The sequence below is a fragment of the Crocodylus siamensis genome, chromosome 8, assembly GCF_052110815.1.
Source record: "Crocodylus siamensis isolate JL-2025a chromosome 8, ASM5211081v1, whole genome shotgun sequence".
Lineage (NCBI taxonomy): Eukaryota > Metazoa > Chordata > Crocodylia > Crocodylidae > Crocodylus > Crocodylus siamensis.
Genome location: NC_143402.1, coordinates 55,999,381 through 56,026,811, shown reverse-complemented (window position 1 = coordinate 56,026,811; position 27,431 = coordinate 55,999,381). Strand labels below are relative to the sequence as shown.

Below are 27,431 nucleotides of genomic sequence, written 5' to 3'. Positions count from 1 at the left end.
ATATCCCAATTTCTGGGAACTCCAAGGAATCCTCTTACCTTCCTTCCCAAAACTCCTCATGTACTATCTTATTTCAGGTTCCTGAGAGCACTTTAAATCTGGGTATCAGGATATGATTGTGAAAGGTATATGCTCTGGGTTCTGGAGTAAAATCCCTTGGCAGGAGCATCCCAATTTCTTTCTGGGGGTCCAAAGAAATCCTCTTGCCTTCCTTCCCAAAACTTCTCATGTCCTATCTCATCTCAGGTTCCTGGGAGCACTTACCGTCCAGGTATCAAGATATGATTATGGAAGATATATGATCTGGGCTCAAGAGTCAGATTCTAGTCTCAGTTCTAAGGATGTAAATCAGGAGTAACTGTATTGTATTCAGCTGAGTGTCTATAGCTGCACACTAGTAACTAGCCACCTCTGTCCTATCCATGCATACAACCTGCACCTGCTCTGATTTTGGTTGCTGATCCCAGCAGTCTTTCCTGCCCAAGTGCAGGGGGGGCTGGATCTGATGATCTGTAAAGTCCCTTCCAGCCCTAACAACTATGAAACAACGAAAGTCTTGGTCAGGAATCTGAAGTGGAATCCCACCTTGCTCATATACAAGGCCTTTCCTAGTGCAAGGTTGAGATAGTAAAGAGACTTTTATCTGCTGCTTAGCAGCGTAAATCTTGCCCAAGTTGGTAACATTCAAATGTTATTAGTTATAGACCCCCTCAAAATCTTTAAGTTGGATTTGAATCCTCCCTCGTGTTGGACACTGATATAGCTCATTCAATATTTTTCAGATGACTCTGCAGTTCCTCCCAATCCATCTTGAATTTCCTGAGGCATCAAAATGTGTCACTCATCCCAGGCTGCTTGGGCCAGATCCCAATGTCTGTTTCATTGATGTAAATGGGCATAAGAACAACTTGGTGCAGAGTAAAGTAAGGTGGAACTTTGCTGTCTATCAACTGCTTGGTAACTGCCCACATGTGCACTCGTACTTTGTACTAAGGAAAGCATAGAAAGTTAGCCCTCCTTGAAAAAGGGCTTAATTATAAGGATTTACAATAGGAAACTGAACAGACGACTTACATTTTCACGTTCAGTATTAATAATAACCAGGTGGGATTCTTGATCAATACAGAATTCCTTAGCATTGGACCAGGATTTAGCTGAGGTTGAAAAGTAGTAGCAGGTTTTCTGAAAAGGTAGCCAGCCTTGTGGACATCTTGCACATATGGCATCTATGAGATGACAGGTTATGGAAATCTTACATTTGAGAGACTAAATCCAGCTTGATTGACTAGTGTAAAAATCTCATGCGTTTTCCCCATGTTTCTTATTAACTTCAGAGATTCTCATTAGGACCATGCAAGTGATTTGCAATGCATACTTTATTAATTGAAATTGAATTCTGTTTCTTTGTACTAGCTGCTCATTTTCTAAAGAAATTATAGGCAGACAAGGTTCTTTGGGTAAATCTGATATTTCATAGATTTCATAGACATTAGGGCTGGAAGGGACCTCGGGAGATAATCGAGTCCAGCCCCCTACCCAAAGGACAGGAAGTCAGCTGGGGTCATAGGATCCCAGCAAGATAAGCATCCAATTTACTCTTGAAGGTGTTCAATGTAGGTACTTGAACCACCTCCGATGGCAGACTGTTCCAGACCTTGGGGGCTCGGACAGTAAAGAAATTCTTCCTTATGTCCAGCCTGAAACGGTCTTGCAGGAGTTTGTGACCGTTCGACCTCGTCATCCCTTGGGGCGCTCTGGTGAACAGATGTTCCCCCAGATCCTGGTGGTCACCCCTGATAAACTTATAGGTGGCCATCAGATCACCCCTGAGCCTGCGCTTTTCCAGGCTAAAGAGTCACATGGCTCTCAGCCTCTCATCGTAAGATCAGTTCTCCTGACCTCTGATCATGCGCGTGGCTCTCCTCTGGACTCTCTCAAGCTTCTCCACATCCTTTTTGAATTGTGGAGCCCAAAACTGGACGCAGTACTCCAGCTGCGGCCTCACTAAGGCCGAGTACAAGGGGAGAATGACGTCCCGGGATTTGCTCGAGAAGCATCTATGGATGCAAGCCAGCGTTTTGGTCACTTTACTAGCCGCAGCATCGCATTGGAGGCTCATGTTCATCTTGTGGTCAATGATGACCCCCAAGTCTTTTTCTTCTGTAGTGCTAACCAACGTAGCACTGCCGAGCCTATAAGGGTGCTGCAGGTTTTTCCTCCCAAGGTGGAGAACCTTGCATTTTTCGGTGTTAAAACACCATGAGGTTCTCGTCTGCCCATTTGCTGAGCTTGTCCAGGTCAGCCTGGATCATCCGCCTATCTTCTGGCGTGGATGCTTTGCCCCAAAGTTTGGTGTCATCGGCGAACTTGGCTAGTCCACTCCTGACTCCAATGTCCACATCGTTAATGAATATGTTGAACAGTATGGGTCCCAGGACAGAGCCTTGAGGTCACAGGGCACCATGATGAGTGACTGCCATCAATCACAACCCTCTGGGTCCGACCACGAAGCCAATTTCCCAGCCAGCGGATAGTGGTGGAGCCAAGGCCACAACCGGCCAGTTTGGCCAAGAGGTGATCATGGGATACCAGATCAAAAGCTTTTCTGAAGTCAAGATATATGACATCAATCTCTTCTCCCTCGTCCAGGTGATCAGTCACCTGGTCATAGAAGGAAATGAGATTGGTCAAACAAGACCTACCCGCAACAAACCCGTGCTGGCTGTCCCTTAGAATGTTAGCCTGGGCCAGTCCCTCAAGGATGGCCTCCTTAATAAACTTTTCTAAGATCTTCCCCAGGATAGAAGTCAGGCTAATGGGCCTGTAGTTAGCCGGATCCACTCTCCTCCCTTTCTTGAAGATCGGCACCACATTGGCCTTCTTCCAGTCTTCGGGCACTACACCAGAGCGCCAGGAGTTTTCAAAGATCCGTGCCAGGGGCTGGGCTATGACGCTCGCCAGCTCCTTGAGTACCCTGGGGTGCAGGTTGTCAGGGCCAGCTGACTTGAAGGTATCCAGCTTCTCAAGGTGTTCCTTCATGAGGTCAGCATTGATGGAGGGTAGGGGATCCCCCTCACCCAGATTTCCCTGTCCCATAGCAGGCATGGGCATCCCGTGTGACTGATGAAAGACTGACGCAAAGTACCTATTTAATAGGTTGGCTTTTTCCTGGGCGTCAGTTGCCAGTTGCCCCATCTGGTTTAGCAGGGGTCCAACATTGCCCTTGCTTTTCCTCCGGCTCCCCGCATATCTGAAAAAGGACTTTTTGTTGTCCTTGATGCTTGAAGCTAGTTGGAGTTCAGTTGCAGCCTTGGCTTTCCTGGTTTGCTCCCTGCAGGACTGGACCAGTGCAGAATAATTCTCCTTGGAGGTGAATCCCGTCCTCCATCCTTTGTAGGCTTTCCTTTTTAGCCACAGTAGGTCCGCTAGGTCTCTGGAGAGCCAGCGGGGCTGCTGTGCCTTCTTGCTGCCTTTCCTCCGTGTTGGAATAGATTTAGCTTGTGCACTGAGGATCGCTTCCTTGAGAAGAAACCACTCTTCTTGAACTCCCATCTCCCTGGGGTCATGGTCCCTGAGGGCCTGACCGACTTGCCTCTTGAGCTTGTCAAAGTCGGCTTTTCTGAAGTCAAGGACTTCTGTGTTGCTGACTGACTTGCCAGCTTTACGGCGGATGGTGAAGGTGATCAACTCGTGGTCGCTGTCACCCAACTTCCCATCAATCACTAGGTCGCCGATTAGGTCGTCCCCCGTAGCCAGTACCAGGTCAAGCAGCGCTTTGCCTCTCATTGGCCCATAGACTTCTTGAGTCAGGTAGAGGTCATCCACGCACGAGAGAAAGGTTTGCGCCCGCTCAGATTTAGCTGAGTGATCTTCCCACGAGATGTCCGGGTAATTGAAGTCACCCATGACAACCAAGGTCCTGGAGCAAACGGCCTCAGTCAGTTCCCGGGTGAACTCCTGGTCAAGCTCAGGACTTTGAGTGGGAGGTCTGTAGTAGACTCCCACCGTTGTGTCCCCTGTGCCGAATTCCCCACGAATTTTTACCCAGAGGGTCTCTAGCTGTCCATGCCGGTCACCAACATCAGCTTGCAGGGACATGTAGCTTTCCTTTACATAGAGAGCTACACCCCCGCCCCTTTTGTCAACACGATCCCTCCTGTACAGGGTATAGCCCTCTATCCCCGTGGTCCAGTCATGGGTGGAGTCCCACCAGGTCTCTGTTACCCCAATGACATCATATTTCTTTGCACTGAGCAGGAGGACGAGCCCGTCCTGCTTGTTGCCCAGGCTCCTGGCATTAATGTACAGGCAGGCAAGTGTGCCCTTGGGGGCTCTTGCCTTGCCCACAGATTGTGCCAGGGCTGGGGCAGGGGTGAGCTCCCTTAAGTGCCCCCTTAAGTGCCTTGGTCCGCTGGCTTTGCAAGGGCCGTTCAGCAGGCCAGCAGGGGCAGTAGTCCCCCCATCCCCCAGCGGGCTTAGTTTAAAGCCCGGTGGAGCAGGTCAGCCAGCCTGGCTGAGAAGAGCCTCCTCCCCAGGGGAGAGAGGTGGAGGCCATCTCTTCCCAGCAGCTTGCTGCCTCTCTCTCCAAGGAGCGGGCTGTGGTCATGGAAGCCAAAGCCTTCCCGATAACACCAGCGCCACAGTCTTTGGTTCACCGTGTGGATCCTCCTCTCCCTCCTCAGCCCATAGCCCGAGACTGGGAGGATCGACGAAAACACCACCTGAGCTCCCAGACCCCTAAGCCCCGCTCCCAACTCCCTGTAGCGCCTCATGACCTGGCTGGGGGTGCTCCGAGCCGTGTCATTGGTGCCCACATGAATCAGGAGCATGGGGTAGTGGTCTGTGGGCCAGAGGAGCTGCGGGATCCTCTCCGCAATGTCTCGGATGCGGGCCCCCGGGAAGCAGCAGACTTCCCGGGCTAAGGGGTCGGGGCGGCAGATTGCCCCCTCAGTGCCCCGCAGGATGGAGTCTCCCACAACAAACACCTTACGCATTGTCTTGGGGAGAGCGGGGCCAGTAGCTGCAGTCGAGCCTGGGTTGCCTGCGGGAGCTGGCAACTGCGTGGGCTCTGCTGGGGCTGCAAGAGGTGCGAACCTGTTGCTAAGCTCCGGCGGGGCAGGGGCCTTGGTGCGGCGGGCCTTGGGGCCCTTGACCACCTTGGTCCATGCCCCTGACTGGGCAGAGCGGGAGGTCCCAGAGTCCTCCTTAGTCGCGGAGGGAGACGGAGCTCTACCCTGCGGCTCCCGGGGGAGAAGGGCCTGGCAGTAGGAGTCTATCTCCTGCTCGCAGTCCCTGATGGCACGCAGTCTCTGGACTGTGGCCTGGAGCTCCTCCAGCTGGTGCGCCAGAGACCCCAGTAGGGAGCAGACCCCGCAAGGGGAGGGGGCCATGCTCCCGGGCCCCAGAGCCTGAAAAAGGGACAGGCAGCCCCCGCAGCCAAGAGCCAGGGGCTCCGTCTGTGTGGAGCCCGGAACCATGGGCCCCGTCTGGGTGGCCGTCTCTGAGGCGCCCAATGGGGGGGCCGCAGAGCCCGAGGAGACCCTCGGGGTGCGGCGCGTGCCCATCCGTGTCATGCCTCTGGTAGGCTGGCTACGGCTGGGGCTGGCTATGGCTGGGGGGGGTCGCAGGCAGGGTCTCGTGCCCTCCCACACCCTCCCCTGCGCGAACTCTGCGCTAACTCAAGTGCCTGTTTACGCAGCCTGTTCACACGGCTCCGGTCACGGGGCTCCCTGGGGGGCTGGGCCAAGTAGGGGCCTGGGCGGGGGCTTGACCAGGCCCAGCACCAGGCAGTGGCCTCCTCCGAGCAAGCGAGGAGTTAACCCCTTCCCACCACGAGCCCGCTTACCTCCGGCTGTGCTGGGGGTCGGCAGGGGGCTCGGCGGCTGCTGAGGGAGTGTCTGGGGGGCTTCGGGGGAGTGGGGGCGCAGCGGGCTTCACCCGCGCGTCTCTCACTGCTCCAGAGCCTGCCTGAGTCCTGAGTGTGTGGTTTTTTTTGTTTTGTTTTTTGTTTTGTTTTTTTTTGGCCCCTGTTTGGTGGGCCCTTTTAAACTACGCGCATGCGCAGTGGGCCTGCCGTCGGGGAACACTGGCTTCTCAGGCCAGGGGGGCCCTGCCTGGGATTTGGGGGGCCCTGCCCTACAGGAGGGGGACTGGTAAGTACCCCCTCCTTCACTCCTCTCTCCCTGGGGGCTGGGCCAAGTAGGGGCCTGGGCGGGGGCTTGACCCGGAGGGGCACCAGGCAGCGGCCTCCTCCCAGCAAGGAAGAGCACACACCAACTGAAGATGCTTCCTAAGCCTGACGAAGGGTATTTGTGCCACAAAGCTCGCTGAGAAGATTTTTTCCAACTATTTGAGTTGGCTTAATACAATAGATCAGATTTACCCAAAGACTCTTGTCTGACTATGTCCTTAGACCAACACAGCTACAACATACATCCCTAAAGAAATTATAGAACTTACATGGTTTGGGTAAATTTTTGTGAATTTGTTAATGAAGTTTTCCTACCCCTCACACTTCCCTATCTTCTGTTAAAGAGGGCATCAGATTGCTTGGTGTGCCTATTTTGACTTCAGTGGTGATTATTTCTCAGAATTACAGAAAGCACATGATACTACTGCCATCTGCCAAGCCATGGCAGGTTGGTTTCCTTTTGGAAAAAGAAATCAGGTATTATAATATCTTCTTTAATAGAACTTGTTTATCTATAAATCTTTACACCAGCCCTGGGGGCAGATGAATGTGGTCACAAACAACAGAGTTTCCAGTCTGAAATCTCAGGCCAAACATCAGTCCTGAGTTTTCAGGGAATAACTCTATCCTAAGAACTGGCTGGTTGATTTCGGCAAGGATCAGTAAATTACAGCACAAAACTAAAAACAACCCAATATGTCTTCAAAGGCTAAATATTGCTCATGGGCTAAGATAAAGAATTTGTAAAGATGATGTACAATGATGACCCCTGGTGACCCATGCTATCACACTATATTGTGCACCGCTAATGATATGTATCAAGTAACTAAACCACTCTGGACTGCCATTATGAGCGGTGTAATGTTTTGCATCTACTGGACACTCCTAAGTTGGGGGGGAATGTGATCAGTTTGATTGTAGAAGGAGTAGAGCAGGCCATAGGGCCTTTTGGGAGTGTGAAAATGTCATGAAATAGCTTTCACTGACTGTTTTGAGGTTAAAACTGTTCCGGATATCAGAGCCCTGCCCTGTAACCCTCACCGGACAGATTCCGTATTTCCTCGTGTATGCTGCTCAAGATATTTTGAAACTTGTTACAGGCTCTTTTCACCTCAGTCAGCTCCTCAGTCAGTTCCCTGACCATAGACTGTGTGAGGCTCTTTATATCTGTAAGGGAAAGCAGAAGGTAGAAAGATGTCACCAAAATGGAAAGACTGACATTTTCTATTCCTTTTCTAGTTTGTAACCAATGCACTCTAATTATCATTTCTGTCTTTCTTTCTTTCCCACTTCCTTCTGTCTTTCTAACTATCCTTTGTCCTATCTGTCTTATCCACCCTGTTCTATTCATCCATCCTCTTACACAGATAGGTCACAGTGGGCGCATCTACACGAAACGCTAACCATGCAATAGACTAATTCTGCTGTGCATTAGCATGCAGGGCAAAAACCATGCTAATATGGTAATGCACAGTAGTATTAGGCTACTGATCAGTTGGCATCACTAAAAAGCCATATGCCAGCACTACTGTGCAGTAATGCCAGTTACTGCATGTTGATTCAGTATTTGGTTATACAAATACTAAACTTTATGCACGGTAACTACAATGCATTAATGAATGTGTAGATGCTCCCAGGATTTACTAATTGCTTCTTACACCTTTGACTTATGGAGCTTCCTACACCCACCATATTCTGGGAGTGAAGTTTCACCCTAACGACCCCACAGTCAGCTTGTCAACTTGCTGCTTCTGGCCTTTGAGAGCTCCCTTTGAAGATGCAAATCTGAAGTCAGGACATTACCACCTATGTTTTCATGTTGGATTTATGCCAGCCCAGTCAGGGTCACTGTCTGGTTCATACTTGCACTGACCAGACCTGACCCCTCTGCCTATCTAAAATTCAGTCAAGCACCCAAACATAGATGTCATCACATGCAGTAATGGGGAATGGAAGTATTACATAAGAAATATCATCTCAGCCACCACAGTTGGGACTGAACTGGTGTCCTCCAGAGCTACAAGCAAAGATTGCTAAAACGAGTTCAAATTCTCTAGTTTGGCCTGCGACTCATTCACATTGTTTGGGGATGAGCACAAAGTAGGCTTTGTAATGCATGATTATGATAAGCGCCTTTGTTGGATTGGAGTCTAAGATCCAAATGCCTACTGCAGAGGTGAACCACTCAGCAGGGAAGAACTTGGTGGGACCAAATTTCAACTGATTATAAAATGGGATCATCAAGCCAGGGCTTGCTGCCCTAACCCTCACAACTCCCTCAGTCTTTTATTACACTAAGCCTTCCTGCATTGCAATCAGGCCCTGGGGCAGGAAGGTCATTTTGGGGATTCTTTCTCAAAGGAAGTAGCGGTAAGTAGGTATTGTCAGAGAAGACATATTTCACCTGTGTAGTTCTGAAGATCTTTCTTAGAATCTGCTTGGATTTCTCTTAGTTTCAACTTTGTGTAGTCCAGCTCCTTAGACACTGCAAATGACAGGGGAAAAAGAGCATTACTATGTGTGGGAATGTGGTAAGATTTCCCCACCTGCGGTCACAGGGCCTACATTGTTAATTCTATCTGTTTTATCTCAGGTCTCTGACACTTGATGTGTTTTCACAGACTTAAGTTCTTGGCTTTTTTTGTTTAGGGCAGGGACGATGCATAGGGGGTGCATGAGGGTACATGTGCACCCCCTGTGCGTGGCAGTGCACCTCCTGCAAAAAGGCACTGCCAACACTGTCAGCGGCACCTGCAGGAAGTCATCGCTTGCCACCCCACTGCCGGCACTGTTGGCATCTGCGGGTGGTCCGTGATTGCCCCGGCTGCTGCTGACATTGCCGGCAGCACCTGCCGGTGGTCGCTGACCTGTAGTCAGCACTCGCCACCCCCCGTTACCAACAGTGTTGGCAGCATCTGTGGGACATCCCCACTCACTGTCCCCGGGTTCCCGCCACTGTCAGTGCAGCCGTGTCCCCCCAGCCGCCGGGGGCATGTGCCATTGATGGTTTAGGGGGAAATTCAGCTTTGTTAAAAGGCAAATTGCTACCCCCTCCTGGTTCCTGAGAGAAACTTAAAACACAGCCTGATGAAGTATTTGAGTCTAACAAAATAAGAATGTGAATACAGTGAAGCTAACTTCTGGTTTCTTATAACACCCACTGGCCTGCGCTGTGATTTTGCAGGTCTCTATTAGCAATATTCTAGGCTCTGCTTATCCCTGGACCTCTTAAGAGATGAGTAAAGAACATACCATGAAGAAGCTGACTGTTGATTGTCTTCAATTCGTTGGACATCCCTGAAAGGGAGATGAGAAAATGGGGAGGTTAACTTTTTGACACCACCACAACCCTTATGCCTGCACTGGATACTTGAGTCCTGTGGATGTCCCACTCCACATTTATCATGTCTGCCATCCTTCTAGGTTGAGACTCTGAGACACAATGGTTACACCCAGAGTTTCAATGAGAAAATGGCAGCAATCAGGTGTTGGGAGGGCAAAGATGTTTCTCACCTATTGAGTACAGAAAGTCTGACAGATCTTTTGTGGAATTCACTGGGATTTTCTCAATCTTCAGCCTCACATCGGACAGCTCCTTGGATGCTGTAAATAGCCAGATACAGAAATTGCTGCCATTACAAGTGGTCAAAGAAGGAGGGATTATCTCATCCCAATGCACAACAGCAGCTCTACTACCATCTCCCAAGCAAGAGAGCACCCACCCTAGAAATCTTCAAGAGGAGACTGGATGGTCACCTCGCTGGGGTCACCTGACTCCAGTTGTTTTACCTGCTTAGTGCAGGGGGGCTGGACCTGATGATCTTGCAAGGTCCTTTCCAGCCACTTACAATCTATGAATCTGTGATTCTAAGAAAGGCGTCCCATTTTACAGATGGTAAATCTAAGGTATCACTAGAGAAGTGATGGAGCTCTTTCCACAGAAAGTCAATAGCAAAGCTGGGAGATAAAAATTTGCAGCCTAGTGCATTAACTGCAGCACCAACCTCCCTTGTTGCTCTGCAGGCCTCATGTAGGCTTTGGGAACAGAAGGATCTGACTGTGAGCCCCACGATAGAATTGATGTTCTCTGTGCCCATGATATACTGTACAGTGACCCACTACTACATAGTCCCCATACATTGCAGGGTCCTTGATAAGCCATTAAATTGGAGCTTCACTTGCTGTAGAATACAGTTTATAAGAAGGGACCCTTTGTTGGAATAATTCACTACCATAAAATCTATTGCCCCAAGTATGTCAAAATTACTGATTATTTTAGAAGGGGGTGCCCAAAGTTCTATGTTAGACTGATGACAGAACAAGGAGCAATGGTCTCAGTTGCAGCAAAGGAAGTTTAGGATAGATATTAGGAAAAACTGTCTCACTAGGAGGGTAGTAAAAAATTAGAACACGTTACCCAGAGAGGTTGTGGACTCTCCATCCTTGGAGGTTTTCAAGACCTGGCTAGACAAAGCTTTGGCTGGGATAATCTAGCTGGGGCTGGTCCTGCTTTGAGGAGGGGGTTGGACTAGATGACCTCCTGAGGTCCCTTCTAGCCCTCATTTTCTACGATTCTATGATTCTGACTGACCTGAGAAGCAAAAGTGTTGTGGAAGGCCAATGGGAGTTTTGTTTCTAAACTACTTAGATGCTTTAAAAAAATCTCATCTATTTATGAAATCCGTGGCAGCTACTTCACGATTACGTTTGCAACTGAGCTTGCATTCAAAGCCCCCTAGGACTATTTTTTCCTGTCCCAACACAAAAATTCATCCTTAAATAATCCTTTTGGTGTCCAAATTGGCAAGTAAGATCTGAGACTGAAATAGAAAAGTATGAGACTTACTTTTTCCTTGGTTCACTACAATGACAGTTATGAAGATCACGAAGCAGATCAGCAGCAAGGCACACAGGATTTGAATGGTATTCCTTTGGGCAGAATAAAAGAAGTGGCAACCTGTAGGGAGCAATGTTGCACTAGATTTCTCAGTGCAATTCAGCATTGGATCAGGCCCTTCTAACGTGTGTCTGGGAAGAGACTCCAGGCACTGGGCACTGTTATTTCAGAGCAAAGATGAATGAACTAAGGGAGAGGAGGGATTCATATTATGGCAAATACCTTGAGGTACTTTAGCTGAATATGAGCCAACAGTGTGCTCTTGCTGTCAAGAAGGCAAATGGCACACTGGGCTGCATTGGTAGGTGTGTTGCCAGTAGGTCAAGGGAAGTGATTATTCCCCTCTATTCAGCACTGGTGAGGCCACATGTGGAGTAGTGTCCAGTTTTGGACCTCCACTACAGAAAATATGTGGGGAAATTGGAGAGAATTCAGCAGAGGGTGTCAAAAACGGTGAGGGGGCTGGGGGATATGACTTATGAGGAAAGAATGAGGGAACTGGGCTTATTTAGTCTACAGAGGAGAAGACCGAGGGAGGATTTAATAGGAGCCTTCAACTACCTGAAGGGGAGCTCAAAAGAGGATGGAGCTGGACCATTCTCACTGGTGGAAGATGACAGAACAAGGAGCAATGATCTCAAGTTGCAGCAAGGGAAGTTCAGGTTAGATATTAAGAAAAACTTTCCCACTAGGAGGGTAGTAAAGCACAGGAACAGGTTACCCAGCAAGGTGGTGGAAGCTCCATCCCTGAAGATTTTCAAAACCTGTCTAGATAAAGCTTTGCCTGGGATGATCTAGCTGGGGCTGGTCCTGCTTTGAGCAGGGGGTTAGACTAGATTTAACCTCCTGAGGTCCCTTCCAACCCTAACTTTCTATAATTCTGTGATACTTCATCTTCTACTGGGGCCCACCCATTTTTGGAGCTCTACAATTTGGCAAAATGGAAAATGCAGGGTGACTGTGATCACTTGACAGCAGTTGGAGTTGTGACCCACAGGTAGAGAAGCCCAGACTTGTGGAAACACAAGAATCTTTTTAGGCTTTAGGGAAAAAATAGGGTTCAGGTTCCCAGGACCAGCTTTATTCTTAGACTAACATCATAATATAGGAAGTGGAGTTTCCACAGACATGAGTTTGTTCTATAAGAGCTAAGGAGTTTATATGAAGGTTAGAAAAATCAGTTTTATAATAGGACTGTGCGAAATGGAAGCGTTCCGTTTTGACCAGTGTTTCGATGTTTTGACAGAACAGTGTTTTGTTTTGACTTTTGTTTTGAGTTGAAATGGCTGTTCCATTTCGTTCCATCAAAATGTTTTGCCGTTTCAAACCTGTTTCAACATTTTGCCCATATGATATAATGGGGAAGGACAAAACAGGCTATAAAAGTGTCACTTCTGGCCAGATTTAGATGAAACCTGTAGAAATAGTAGCCTTCTCTGAGGGCATGATGCATGCCAAGTTCCAAGAAGATAGGAGCAGGGAGTTCAGAGAAACTGCATCCCAAATTCTTGAGAGCAAAACTCATGTCATGTGTATGTATTAAGCCACAGTGGGGTCAAAACTGCGGGGGTGGTAGCTCCTGCTGAGGCCACAAAGCCTGCCAAGTTTCAAGGAGGTAAGTGCAGGGGTTTCGGGGAAACTGCACCTCAAGCTGCTGACAAGAAAAACTCGTGACATGGGTGCTTGAGCAACTGTGTCTGTCTTGGGGTATGGGGGAGGTGGGGGACGGACTACTGCAGGCCAGGCTGCTAAGCTACTGTGTTACCAGTTACCAATTAATCATGATTCACTCAGGGACCAGCTCAATACACAGTACCTAGTTACTACATAACCAGTTAACAAGCATGGATTAACACCTACAAAACCACAGACTAAGGAGAGGAAGTAATCAATACAGACAATCAACTGACCCAAGACAGAGACAGTCAGTTGCACAAGCACCTATGTCATGAGTTTTGTCTGTCAGCAGCTAGGGGTGCAGGGTCCTAGAACCCCCCTGCACCAATCTCCTCGACAGCTGGCAGGCTTTGTGCCTCACCAGGGGCCACCACTCCTGCAGTTTTCAGCCCACTGTGCCTTAACACACACAGGGTCATCTATGTCATGAGTTTTGCCTGTCAGAAGCTTGGGGTGCAGTTCCCCCCAAACCCCTGTGCCTATCTTCTTAAAACCTGGCAGGCTTTGTGGCCTCAGCAGGAGCTACCAGCCCTACAGTTTTGAGCCCACTGTGGCTTAACATGTACACATGACATGAGTTTTGCTTTCAAATATTTGGGGTGCAGTTCCCCCCAAGCCCCTAAATCTACCATCTTGAAACTTGGCAAGCTTCATGTTCTAAGCAGCAGTGACCATCTCTTTAAGTTTAATCCAAATCAGACAACCCCCCACAAAGTTATAGATATTTTATTGATTCCCCATTATACCCTATGGCCGGATCTCCGAAGCAGCTCCAAAACTTTTCTGAAGCGGTTTGGAAGCTCCAAACCACTTCAAAAAGCCTAACAAAGCCAGCACTTTGATCCAGACATGCTGCTTTGGACACCGAAGCTCCTCTGGATCCGGAGCACAGTTCAAAGCCTCACACAGCCTTAGCCGGCAGGGCCAACAGTACACTGGCATGCATCAATTGAAACCATTGCAAAGAAGTGATTCTCCTGCTCTACTCGGCTAGGAGAACCCACCATGCACCCCAGAACCCAGACTCCCTCATGCACCTATCTCCTTGACAGCTGGCAGACTTAGTGGCTGCAGCAGGGCCTAGCAGCCAGGCCTGCAGTAGTTCTCCCCCTACGCCGCCCCAAGACAGACACAGTTGCACAAGCACCCATGACACAAGGTTTGCCTGTCAGCAGCCAGAGGTGCAGGGCCCCAGAAGCCCTGCACCTATCTCCTTGACAGCTGGCAGGCTTTGTGGCCACAGCAGGGGCTAGCAGGCCTGCAGCCATCACCCTGCTGCGCCTTAACACACACACTGTCACCCACGTCACAAGTTTTGCTTGTCTGCAGCTTGAGATGCAGTTTCCCTCAAACCCCTTGTAGGAGTGAATTTAGTCGGGCTTCTGGCCTCCCTGACTAGAAAAACAGACAGAGACCAGAAGTGCTACTTATTTCAGTTATATGTTTTGAGATAAAAAAATCCTGCATGTCTTATTACCCTGTGCACAGATGTCCAATTAAGTAAATTTGTTTTAGTTTCTTCAAGGTCGTATTTTTTTCTCTTTATCTGTCTTAAGTATAAAAATGCTTGAAAACTTAGAGAGGAAGAGGATTCCTTTGAAACAGACAAGTGAGTGATTCCCTTGCTGTATGAAATCCTCCCTGCGATCACAGTATACCCCTAAATAAAGAAAAGCTGGCTCTGTCAGTTCTGATTCAACCACAACGCGAAGTTTGATTTCTTCCACAATTTGGTGCCGTGACTCGGATAGAGGTGCCTGGAGTGATCAGTTGGATATCTCTTCACTGAAGCCCTGGCATCAAATCAAGGAGAGACCTTTTGAAATCTCTATTGGGGCTTTTCAGTGAGAGGCTGTCTCTGTGTCTTCCTGATTCACTGCTTGAGGCTCACCCTATCCGAACTTTTTTTCTGCCAGAACTGTCAGACCCACTGTGTAAGTAGTAACTGTGAGTAAAAAGAATTAAGGTTAAAGACTCTGTGTTGCTGTTGTCAATGAAAGTATTTCCCCGTGTGAATTGAGTTAAGTTCTGTAAAAAACTAGGAAGTCTCTCTGAGGCCAGGAGTGGAAACCTTGTGCAGCCACCCTGAGGACACCAGACTTGTTCTGTGTGGTCTTTGAAAGCAAGGGTGCAAGGTGGAAGCTCTTAAGAGTGTGAGTGTTTTCCACGATAAGCGTTGACCAAGGCTGAGACTAAAGAAATGCTCTTGAATCTCATGCCTCAATGCAGAAATTCCCTTGTGTGAATTGAGAGTATGAATTGAGAAATATGAGCCACTGACCAGGTCTGAGACTAAGGTTGGGTTCAGCCGCCCCAAGGCTGTCCAAAAGGGCAGTTTTGAATGCAAGGGGGCCCAACTGGAACCTCGTGACCCAGTGGACAGGTTTACCCTTTCCCCACCCTCATAAATGAGCCGTGTCTAACCCTGAGTAACTGCATTGTGTGCTGTTATTGCAGTGGAGTCTTGTCTTTGGACATTAGCCACAGCATCTCTGTGCCGCTATCAGATCTCAAAACCTGACCAGACACCCTGAATAAGCCATTCCTGTATGAAAGACCTGTGTGCATTGAGTTTAAAGATATGGGGAGTGCAGAGTCTAAAGACATACGGCTCCACCAAAAGGGACTCCAGCATTGTACATGTACACACGCTATGGCCATAAAAGTTGTAAGTTTCTAGACAAATGGAATTGGTATACCAGAGATGATTTTAACCAGCAGTTTCCCCTGGAGGGAACATTTGATATAAGTAAAATTGTTCATCTCCGCAGAGACCTTGAGTTAAGAGGTAGTAATATACCACAGACTCAATGGGACACGTTTTTTGATTGGTATGAAGAAGCTATTAAAAGACATCAAGAATCTCAAGTTTGGAGTCTTAAGGACTCCCAAGAGAAACTGAAATCTCAGATAAAGGAATTAAAACAGAAAAGTTCACCAAAAGGGGGCCCCCCATCAACAGTACCATCAGCACCAAAACAACTTTATCCACAAAAAACTGAGAATGAATCTGCAGAAGATATAATTGATTTTCTTAATGTGCCACCCCCATATCATCCCCAGGCACAATCTAAACCTGAAGAAGTCCAAAGTAACCAAATAGGCTCTTCCGGCAGGATTAGCCCACCTCACCAGAAAACTATCACTCAACAACCGTCACCTGCCCCTGGGGCATGCCCACATCCACCGGAGGCATGGCATCTGTCTCCTGAAATCTCAACCCCCTCCTCTTGTTTAAGGTCTGATACCCAGTATGGTCCAGCCCCTTCTTTAAAAACTAAAAAGGCTCAGCTTGTGCCTTTGCTCCAACTTCCAGGACAAGGTCCAAATGGTGAAACTACAATCACAGTCCCTGTCCCCTGGACTCCAGAAGATCTCCTAAACCTTGTTAAACAATTTCCCAACGTCAGAGAGGAACCCCAAAAATGTAGAGATGAATTAGACACTGTAATCCATTGTTATAATCTAACATGGGCAGATTTGAACCAATTAATGAGAAGTGTTCTGCCCTCTGAGGTCTGCAACCACCTCATTGCACAGGCTACTTGGCCTACTCAAGACCCCAGAATAGGAGATCACTTAGCAGATGCCCAAAGACACATCCTTGAGGCTATGCTTAAAATTTGCCCCAGAAAAACTGACTGGGCCAAAATACATAACTGTAAACAAAATAAAGGAGAATCCCCAGCAAACTACATGGACCGCTTGAAACTAGTATTTGAAAGACATTCAAGTATTGAAAATGCAGCTGAAACTGCCCCAGAAGCAGTTGCTTTCACCTTTGTCCACAGACTTCTTTCTAAAGTCCAGGAACAGTTGTGCACAATTGCTGTAGGTTGGCAGACTAAGCCACTTGCAGAACTAGTCACCATTGCAAATCATTGTACAACCTGCCAGGAAAAGAAAAAGGAATCCACGGAAACTAAGCTAATGACATTACAATTACAGACTTTAGGTAGGGGCAGAAGCAGAGGTTTCCATCAAGGACAGTTCAGAGGCAAGGGAACTGGTCGTAGGATGGGATGAGGAGGATTTCAGTCCCAAAATAATGACAGTTCTCATTATCATGGCCAACCAGGACACTGGAAGGCTCAATGTCTTCACCGGCCTGGCCAGCCGGGGATGATGTTTAACCTGCCACCACCTCCTCACACTCAGTTCTCTGTCCTGAATCAGGGAGCCTCCTGTTAGGCCAGCCTGAGGAATAGTAACATCATCACGGCCCCGCTTCTCCCACTTAATCAGGATGATCCCTTCGTTTCCTGCATAATAAATGGTATCTCTACAAAATGTTTAGTAGACATCGTTACTACATTTTGTAGAGCGCAAGCCACGCTACTCTTCGAGCTGAAGAATTTTCCACAACTCCCCTCTCCTCTGCTGTTGTAAATGCTGTAGGAATTTAAAATCAATAGTTCCTCATCCTGTTTCTCAACCTTTACATGTTTCTCTTGGTCCTGTTTCTGATCAACATGCCTTTCCTCTTAGTCCTTGTTCTCCTGTTAATTTATTAGGCAGAGATTTGCTTTGTAAACTTGACTGTACTAACTATTGCTCTCCTAATGGTGTTTATTTAGATGTCCCCTGTGATAATGAGATAGCAATACTTGACACTTTAGCTAGCTCACCTCCTGAGCCTGAGTTCCCTAATCTTTCTGTGTTGCAAGAAGAAATCATAAAAGCTGTCCCTCCGTTTCTCTGGTCCCAGCATGCTAATGAAGTAGGACAAATCCATACTGCCCAGCCTGTAAAAATTAGATTAAACCCAGCTAAGTTTAAAGTTGCTCAATACCCTTTACATCTAGAAGCTGAAGAAGGGATACACTCTGTTATAACTGCCCTTTTAAAGCATGGTATCATTGTTCCAACCAAGAGCCTTTGTAATACGTCTATTCTTCCTGTAAAAAAATCTGGAAAGAATACCTATCGCTTTGTACAAGACCTTTGTGTGGTAAATTCTGCAGTTTTACCTACTTTCCCTGTTGTACCAAATCCAGCTACTATCTTGTCCTATATTCCTCCTAATGCTTGTTATTTTACTGTTCTTGACTTGTGTTCTGCATTTTTCTCTATTCCTATACACCCTGATAGCCAGTTTCTCTTTGCATTTACCTATCAAGGACTTCAGTATACCTGGACACGACTGCCCCAGGGCTATACTGAATCCCCTTCTCTTTTTTCTCAAATTCTGAAGAAAGATCTAGATGACATAATATTTAAAGAAAATTCTGTGCTTGTGCAATAAGTTGATGATTTGCTCTTGGCATCTACCTCCCTTGAAGCCTGTAAAACTGATTCTTTAACTCTCCTCACCTCTCTTGCCCTAAAAGGCCATAAAGCATCTAAAGAAAAGCTACAGCTTTGTCTTCCTCACGTCCACCATTTAGGTCATGATATTTCTGCTAGAGAATGACTGCTTTCCTCTTCCAGAATAGAAGCTATTCTTAAAATCCCTAGACCAACTACTGTGTCCCAAATGCATACCTTCCTAGGCATGGCTGGTTACTGCCATCAGTGGATACTCGGCTATGCCTGTATAGTCAAGCCATTGCAAAATCTGGCTCTTGTTAATACTTCTGAGCCTTTACCTTGGACTTCAGAGATCGAAGCTGCTTTTGCCTCTATTAAACAAGCTCTGTTGCAAGCTCCTGCCTTAGGCCTTCCCAATTATACTAAACCTTTTATCCTTTTTGGTCATGATTTGCACTTGCAGTACTTACTCAGACACATGGAGAAAAGCACTGTCCCATTGCTTATTATAGCTCTGCTCTCGACCCAGTTGCAGCTGGATTTCCCCCATGTCTCCGTGCTGTAGCTGCAGCCACTGTCACTGTTGAACTTTCCTCCACCCTTGTATTAGGTTGTTCTCTTACTGTTGCTGTCCCACATGCTGTAGCAGCGCTTCTACTAAAAACAAAAACCTAACACCTTTCAAATGCTAAATTAACTAAGTATGGAATCTTGCTTCTTTCTGCTAGAAATGTCACCCTAACTAGGTGCCTTGTTTTAAACCCTGCTTCCCTGTTACCTACCCCTTCAGATGGTGAACCCCATGATTGCATTTTTGTTACTGCTCACCTATCAATGCCCCGCACTAACCTAAAGGTCAACCCCTTGCAAAACCCAGATCTAGTATTCTATGCTGATGAATCATGTCAGAGAAACTCAAAAGGTTCCCTTGCTGCAGGATATGCAGTATGTTCCCAATATGATGTTATAGAAAGCCATCACTTACCTAATGTGTATTCAGCTCAAGTTGCTGAGCTTGTGGCCCTCACCAGGGCTTGCACCCTGGCCTCTGGTGCCTCTGTTAATATTTATACTGATTCTCACTATGCTTTTGGTATTGCACACGATTACGGTCAACTTTAGAAACAAAGAGGCTTCCTCACTTCAGGAGGTGCCAAGACTAGTAATGGTCCATATGTAAATGCCTTGTTGAATGCTTTACAATTACCTTCTGCTGTTGCTATTATTAAATGCCAGACTCACCAGAAACCTTATGATGATGTTACATTTGGGAATGCTGTGGCAGATTCCACTGCCAAAGCTGCGGCTATTTCCACTCCTCAGGCTATGCCTGTGTTTTTGTCTATTCCAACTGACCAGTCTCCACTGGCAAGTCTTCACAACTTTGCCCTCCTCCAAGATCAGGCTCCAGAACCAGAGAAACAAACATGGAGACTGGCTGGGTGTTTGTTACACCCTGACCATTAGTGGCCCTCCCCGGACGGCCTCCTGGTTGCCCCAGTGGTCCTTCTTCCTCATCTTGCTGGCATACACCATGGCATGGCACATATGAGCAAAGGGGAGATGATAGAAGCTGTTAAGCTTAATTAGTTTGCTCCAACTTTTCCATCTGTGGCTCAACAGTACTGACACACCTGTCTTATTTGCCAAGCCCATAATGTGGGAAAGCCTGTAAAAACAAAGAAGGCAGCACATCCCCCACCTTGAGGACCGTTTGTAAATTTACAATTAGATTTTATTCAACCGCAGAAATGTTGTTCTTATGAATATGTTCTTGTTATTGTATGTATGTTTTCTGGATGGATAGAAGCCTAGCCATGTGCAAAAGCTGATACCATTACTGTAAGCAAAAAGTTGCTCAGAGACTTTATTCCAAGGTTTGGTATTCCTTTATCCCTAAACTCTGATAGAGGAACTCATTTTACTGGACAGATAATGAAAGAAGTCTGCAAAGTCCTGCAGATCCAACAGAACTTTCATTGCCCATACCATGCACAGGCCTGGGGCCAAGTGGAACGCCAAAATGGCATTCTGAAAAATAAATTGGCCAAAATTTGTGCTGAGACACACTTAAACTGGCCAGATGCACTTCCCATAGCCCTTATGAGTATGAGATCTACTGCCAACTAAAAGACTGGGCTTAGCCCACATGAAATTCTAACGGGAAGACCCATGAGGCTCCCCGCCTTGCCACTTGTTGCCTCCCACTTTTGTGATATACATTCTCTTGATGATACCATTCTGGACTATTGTAAGGCACTAATGAAGTGTGTTAAGGCTTTTCATTCACAGGTACAGGCAGCTCTCCCCAAAGAACCAGATGAGCCGTGCCATTCTATCCTGCCTGGAGATTGGGTCCATGTAAAAGTCCATCAATGAAAGTCATCGCTGGAACCTCACTGAAAAGGCCCATTCCAGGTACTCCTGACCACCAACACTTCAATAAAGTGTCAAGGACTCCAGAGATGAATCCATACTTCACACAGTAAGAAAACATCAGCCCCTTTAGACTCAAAGTCTCTTCCATATCAATCTTGTAATCAGTCTCCACAGACTAGTAGTGAGCCTAGCACCTGCCAGCAGGAGAGCTCAAGACCAGTAGTGAGCCAAGCGCCTACTGGTGAAGAAGATTTGCCACTACAGAGCAAAGAGGATGTGCCCCAAAGACACCACTATGTCCTTTGGGACAGAAAAAAGTCCTCTACCTAGTTCCTGGTTCCCAAGGTGGAGTTAGTTAGTCATGATTTGGGTGGTTCTCAGTATTTCTTTTTGGGCCATCTTATATGAACTTGACTCATCAGTTATAAGAAACTCTGTAAACCAAACTACACTTCCGCACCAACAAAAAAGATCATTTCATGAAAATATGTTCTTGTCTTTAGTTAATCAAATTGGAATAGATTTAAATGTCTCTCATTGTTGGATATGTAGTCATGTCCCTATCTATTCTACTGGAGGAATACCCGTGATACCAGTACCCTTGAATGCAACTCAGATGTTAGCCCCTTAATATTCAGATGTTCATGGAAACAAAACTTGGCAGAATGTAAGTTGCAACCGGTCTGACTATGTAGGATTAGCTTATGCCACCCCTGGAAAATTCTGTTGGACCTGTAACGGATCTCGTGTTGTAGTAAGAGTCAGTAAGTGCAAGGCAGAATTTAAGATAAATGGTGCTTGGTTTTCTAATGGTTCCTGGATATCTAACTACTCCCATGCAGGTCAATTTTTCAGGCTATTATTCACAATGAATGATGTCCCCACGCTGTAATACAGTTGGATATACTGCACTAGTTGGTCACTATTTTGTGTGTGGAGATAAGGCCTATAAAAATCTTCCCTCTGGTTGGAGAGGAATGTGCTATGTCTTCGCAGTGTATCCTGCCTTTACTATTAAATCTCACTTACCTAAAGGAAGAATTCGCAATGTTCACCAAATTACAGAAAATCAAAGGTTTTGGAGTATAATGTTCCCCAGCTATGGCGCAGGCTTAGCTATGTCCAAGATAAAGAAAGTTGCAGCATCTCTGGAAAAGATTGCTAATGCTACTGCTGATAGTTTTGATAAAATAAATACAGAAATGAAGGAAATAAGGGAAATGACACTGCAAAACCAACTTGTGTTAGATTATATACTAGGCAGCAAAGGAGGAGTCTGTGCTTTAATAAGTAAAGAATGTTGTACTTATATTCCTGATAATTCAGAAGAAATCCAGGATTTAATTAAACATATTCGGAAAGAAGCAGCTAAATTGCATGAGTCAGATAGCTGAAATTTAAATTCTTGGTTTAGCTCTATTTTCAGTTCCTTAGTCTGTACCATCATTCATAGTTTGTTGATATCGTTTGTTGTTTTTATTAGAGTATGCGTAGTGTTTATGATAATTCAATGTTGCTTAAACTGTGCTGCAAATGAGGAATAGCCCATCAACCAGAAACATAATTTGTATGTTGAAATAGCAGAAAGTAAAGAGAAAGAAAAACTAGAAGTTGAAAGTCTAATGGCTATAAATATCTAACTTGTTGAGAAAAAAAAAATAGAGAATGTAGGAATGAATTTAGTCCGGCTTCTGGCCCCCCTGACTAGAAAAACAGACAGAAACCAGAAGTGCCGATACTGCTTATTTCAGTTACGTGTTTTAAAATAAGGAATCCTGCATGTCTTATTAACCTGTGCGCAGAGGTCCAATTAAGTAAACTTGTTTTAGTTTCTCCAAGGTCATATTTTTTTTCTCTTTATCTGTCTTAAGTATAAAAACCCTTGAAAACTTAGAGAGGAAGAGGATTCCTTTGAAACAGACAAGTGGGTGATTCCCCTTGCTGTACGAAATCCTCCCTGTGATCACAGTATAGCCTGAAATAAAGAAAAGCTGGCTCTGTCAGTTCTGATTCAACCACGAAGTTTGATTTCTTCCACACCTGGCACTTATCACCTTGAAACTTGGCAGGCTTTGTGGCCTCAGCATGAGTTAGCATGCTTGCAGTTTTGACCCCACTGTGGCTTACCACATACATGTGACATGAGTTTTGCTTTCAGGATTTTGGGGTGCAGTTTCGCTGAACCCCCTGCACCTATCTCCTTGAAATGTGGCAGGCTTTGTGGCCTCAGCAGGGTCTGCCATTTCTGCAAGTTTTATCCAAATCTGGCTAGAATGACACATTTATAGCCTGTTTTGACCTTCCCCATTATAGCCTATGGGCGAAACAACGAAATGGTGAAATGTTTTGACTTGCCTCATTTTGAGGCTGTTTTGATGATATCTGTTTCATTTTGACTTTGCTATTTCAACCTCAAAACAGGTTGAAACAAAACTGGTGACGAAATTTTGCACAGCCCTGGTTTATAACAGTTGAGATTAAAATCAGTGCACTAGTAGGAGAGCCATACATTTTCCTGATTATGGACACAAACTAACCACTAACCCCATCTTTCTCGGGTCCTTGCCCAGAACTTTAATTGAAAGACCATTGTCTTTTAAACCACTCCCCACTTACCTCTTTTCCTGCTTGGTTCCTTCATTTCGAGTTCTACGCAATCAGAATTTTCGTGCTTGTTATAACCAACTTGCTCCATAGCTGTGGTTACCTCTGCTTCTTTCCTTGACACCAGCACATTTTATAGTTCCAGGAACTTCTGTCAAGTTTCATGCCGGGAAAAGAACGCCCATCATAATAACAACTTCTATTCTCCTAGTTACTTGACTTCCCTTCTGCAGAAGGTCAATACAGAGTAACAGATTCGTGGAAGCTGCAGGCTCTGGTCTGTATATTTCCAAACTTTGAGTTCCCTGAATGCCTGGTTGTCTTTTGTGTTTTATAAAATCAGCACGCCTCATCAGCTGGGACCCTGTGCTACTCCTGATACACTGGATGGTGCATAAGAACTGTAATAAGCATAGGATTTTATAGTCAGAAAAATGAAGGCACCTCACTGATAACTGGATTTTTCCCAGAGGAGCTCTCCTCTTTTCCACCCTACATCAACAGGCAGCTTATGATAGCAGTGCCTTAATTCTACAACTGGGAATATGTACTTGAAAAAGAACTAAAGGGGCATAATGTATCAACCCCAAGACATTGCAAAGTCTGCTGAGTTAGCTCTGTTCCTGTGAACTTCTGGTTTGCAGGAGCATGAACTGAGGGCTAGAATTGGAGTACTGGAACCTGCAAAATCAGCTGAAATTAAGCCAGAGGTTTCCCTACACAATTAGGTAGAAGATTCAAGTTTTTTTCTTCTCTCTAAGCACTACTTTTCAGTGTAAAGATGTTACCATACTTCAGGGAATTTAACTTTGGACCCTTTTGGCTTACAGAGAGAGAAGACAGCAACCTGTCTCATATGGTGGAGAAGTGAAAGATCTGGACAACTGATATTTACCTAAATGCAGTTACTTAAATGATTAACAGCTTTAGTGGAATGTCTGGGCCATGCTCTGGTAACCTGGGATTTCTGGCTGCTTTTCCTGCAGCTGCCTATCTTCCTCAGACATGCAAACAAATCTGACTCAAATTGCTCCAGCCTGTGCTCCCATTTCATACCTTGAGCATTGCTGCTTCTCACCACCCAACCACTAGTGTTATAGGATAAAACAGCAAGGATCATGGGTATATTAAATTCCAAGGAACAAGTCTTTTGCAAGTTCAGCAACACAATGTTGAGTTAAAAATAGCATTGGTCAGGCTAAGGCTCAGGTTTACAGAGGAAGCAGAGATTAAGTGCTGCAGGTAGAATCTGTGCCTATATGCTCTGAGGACTGGCACTTTGGGTTGAAGGATGGCTAGGCTAGCTATGCATAGCCAAAATCCTTGCCTTACACTCAAAGGTCTGTGGGGAGAGAGAAGCCCTGAAAAGGAAGAATTTGCACTGACAGTGGAACCCAGAAGTAGCCATTGTCTCATAGTGGCTTTGGGGAAACAACTCAGCATTTTGCTTACAGCTTCCCTTTGCTACATGACTGCAAAAGGCACAAAGATCAGCAGTTTAAAAGTATTTGCAAGGCAATCATAAGATTTTTGGCAGACAGCTTGACACCAGCTGTATTTGTAAACGAAACAAACCAAAGTAGAGCCAAGATAGTGAGACCTAGTGGGAATGGGGTTGGGGATATTAAAATATTAAAAATATTTTATAGAAGCAAGACATTGGCTACCTGCCTTACCTGTGGCAGGTTCAGGCGTGATGTATTGTTTTGTGCCAGGGTGGACAGTTTTACAAAGAGGTTAAGCAATGGATTTTTATAGCATAGTTTGGATAGGGCCAATCCTGCCTCAGGCAGGGGGTTGGACTAGATGACCTCTGAAGGTCCCTTCCAGCCCCATTTCTCTATAATTCTTGTTTCTAACCAAAGCATTTGCACGCCTCTTCACTGTGTCATGGTCAGTCAGACGTTGCAGTGTCCTCATGCCTGTCATACGTGAACCGTTCCAAATAGTTCTTAGGAATTAGGTTTTGGTAGTTTCCTTTTACCCTCTTTTGCAGGTGAACTTCTGTTTACCGAAGAAATACTTTCATAGTGCATTCACTAGACCTATACTGCATAGCTTTTTGCCAGCAAACCTTGAGTGCTTGAATACTTAAAAGTCTATCTGAGGTCTGCCTGGAGGGTTACTCTAAGTACAGAAAGGTGTGGACTGACACCCAGCAGCCCCCTGAATACATCTGATGATCCTTGCACCTTTCAGCAGTCTGTTCAGCAGTTGGTGCCCTGCCAGAATCCATTTCATCCTCTGCGGGCCCTGCGCCTATCCAAAGCTGCCCGGGGCTGTCAGAAGTGTGCGGTGAGCGTGTACCTTGGCGGCAGTTCTGTGTCCTGACCAGAGTTCTGAAAGTAGCAGCAGCCTATGGTAGATGTGACTTGACTCAGCAGAGTCTGACTTATTTATCAGCTTACCTAATGTCACTGACTGTTCTTATTATGCAGGGCCTGAGTTTCAAATGCACAAAGTCTACTTTAAATCAGAGAAGAGGAGCCTGTTAAGCCTTCAAAGCCTGTTAAGAATCCTGCTAAATTCTCAGTCTTGGTGGCAGTGAGTTCCCCTGTGCACTGTCTAAATGTGTGTGCCACTGTTTGTTAGAAGACAATCTGCACCCTCAGCAGGGCCATCTGGGTACAGAGTGGGAGCAGCTACAAAGGTCAAGCTCACTGGCTGCAGACTAGGCTCAGTATGTAAGCTACAGTAGTTGCAGAGTAGACCTATATAAACCCAAGCTCTTCACTTGGACTTGGTTGTTCAGTGCTCTGCAACCTGTCAACAGCTGCACCTTTTCCCCTTCACCCTGGTTCTTTGCTCCTGCTGACCCTGTTTGTGTGTCCTGGATTCCCTGCTCCTGACTTCTGGCACTGCTGAGACTGCTGACATGGATCTTGCTTACTGACTAGGGCTTAGATTTGGACTCTGGTTCTGCTTCTCTCAGGGAGCTTTGGACCCTGGTCTGGAGTTGCCTGTGGCTCAGATGCTTGTCTACCCCCACACTCCTCGACCCAATCCTTACAGTGCCTGTGATGTGCCAGGCATTTTCCAAAGGCACAAGAAGCAACAGTGTTTGCCCTGTTGTACTCACAGGGTAAGGTTGGACGGACAGGCAGGCAGAGATCAGTGAAGGAGAACAGCAAACGAAACAATTTTCTTTACAATTCATGGACCTTCAGCCTCAGTGAAAAATCTTTTTGCCTGTAGGTCCATAACTTCTGCTTTTATCTTCCTCTCTTTATTCCTTAGGCTGTTTTCTGATGAGCTTCCCTATTTTATTTTGTATCCCCACTCGGTTCCTGCTACACGTGTCAGGTGTGTGTGTTCTTTTTTTCCTTGGAGGCATTGGTGGTTGGCTGCAGCCAAGGCTGGGGATTTTGACTAGGCTGTGCCTGTGTTCTTGCTGAGACTTAAAGCTGGAGGTTCCTAGCTAGAGGGTCTTTCCCCTCTGCTCAGGGTCAGACTGATTGCCATATTTGAGGTCAGGAAGGAAGTTTACCCCATTTTTAGTTTGGTATGGACCTGGTGGGGAGACCTGGAGGTTGCCTTCCTTCTTTTGTAGCAGAAGCACAACCCCTCCTTGGGATCTTCTGAGTGTATATTAACAACCACTTACAGAAGCAGGACTGTGACTGCTGTGCCCCATCCCCCTACTTTCCCTGTGGGAGTTTTGGGTGTGATGTGTTGCGTTAGGGCTGACAGTAGTTTTACAAAGAGCTTAGATGATGGATTTGTCCAGTATGGCTTGGACAGGGATGATCCTGCCTGTGACAGGGGATTGGGCTAGATGACCTATGGAGGTCCCTTTCAGCCCTACTTTTCTATGCTATGATTTCTACAGTTAGTGCTGAGCCTGCATGTATGTAAGTTCTTTATACAGGACAAGATCCCTAGCTGGTAGTAATGGACTTACTGACTTCAGCAAAGCAACACCAGATTTTACCATTTGGGTTTCTGGTATGCTGACTTCAGAGCAATGATAGTGATCCTCATATGACTGTAGGTACTCTTCCCTGTCTTGGAAGGAGATCCCAGCATTAACTAAAGTATGCATCTAAACAGATCTGTTCTCATGTCCTTTAGATACTTCTGCCACTCCATGTTCTGTATCTGCAGGGAGTACCCAGGAGGTGCTTTGTGTCTTGGGTTGGTGCTGCTGAAGGAATGTGTGGAAACTGGATTGGGCTGGGTCATGGGAGGACAGAAATGCATGTACACATGCAAACACTTGTGCGCACACACCTGTTTTCTTGGGAATGAAGACTCAGATTTCCAGCAAGCTTAGGCACTATAACTCCAGTGCGGGAGATAAGCAAGCAAGATGGAATATGCCATGTAGACTGTGTGTTAAAGCACTCTTGGGGTGTGAGGGTAGGGGACACCATTTTATATCTGTGCATTTTAGATTGGAGTGGCTGGATGCAAATCAGTTCTCCCAGAACAACC

The 27,431-nt window shown here is 46.3% G+C and overlaps 1 protein-coding gene across 2 annotated transcripts in view; it reads right to left on the bottom strand.

The window, feature by feature from the left end:
- Positions 1-23,500, bottom strand: part of LOC149858668 (CD209 antigen-like protein D) — a 29,426-nt gene extending 5,926 nt beyond the window's left edge. The window contains exons 1-7 of one of the 2 annotated variants that reach the window (XM_090061048.1): positions 23,010-23,500; positions 11,037-11,147; positions 9,704-9,793; positions 9,443-9,487; positions 8,595-8,675; positions 7,232-7,357; positions 1,075-1,226 (exon numbers count right to left, since the gene is read on the bottom strand). In XM_090061048.1, coding sequence (XP_089917174.1) covers positions 1,075-1,226; positions 7,232-7,357; positions 8,595-8,675; positions 9,443-9,487; positions 9,704-9,793; positions 11,037-11,147; positions 23,010-23,088 — 684 coding nt within the window. In that variant the 5' untranslated portion in view covers positions 23,089-23,500. The remainder of the gene's footprint in view (positions 1-1,074; positions 1,227-7,231; positions 7,358-8,594; positions 8,676-9,442; positions 9,488-9,703; positions 9,794-11,036; positions 11,148-23,009) is intronic. The other variant, XM_090061049.1, reaches the window with a different exon arrangement.
- Between the last annotated feature and the right edge of the window lie 3,931 nt (positions 23,501-27,431).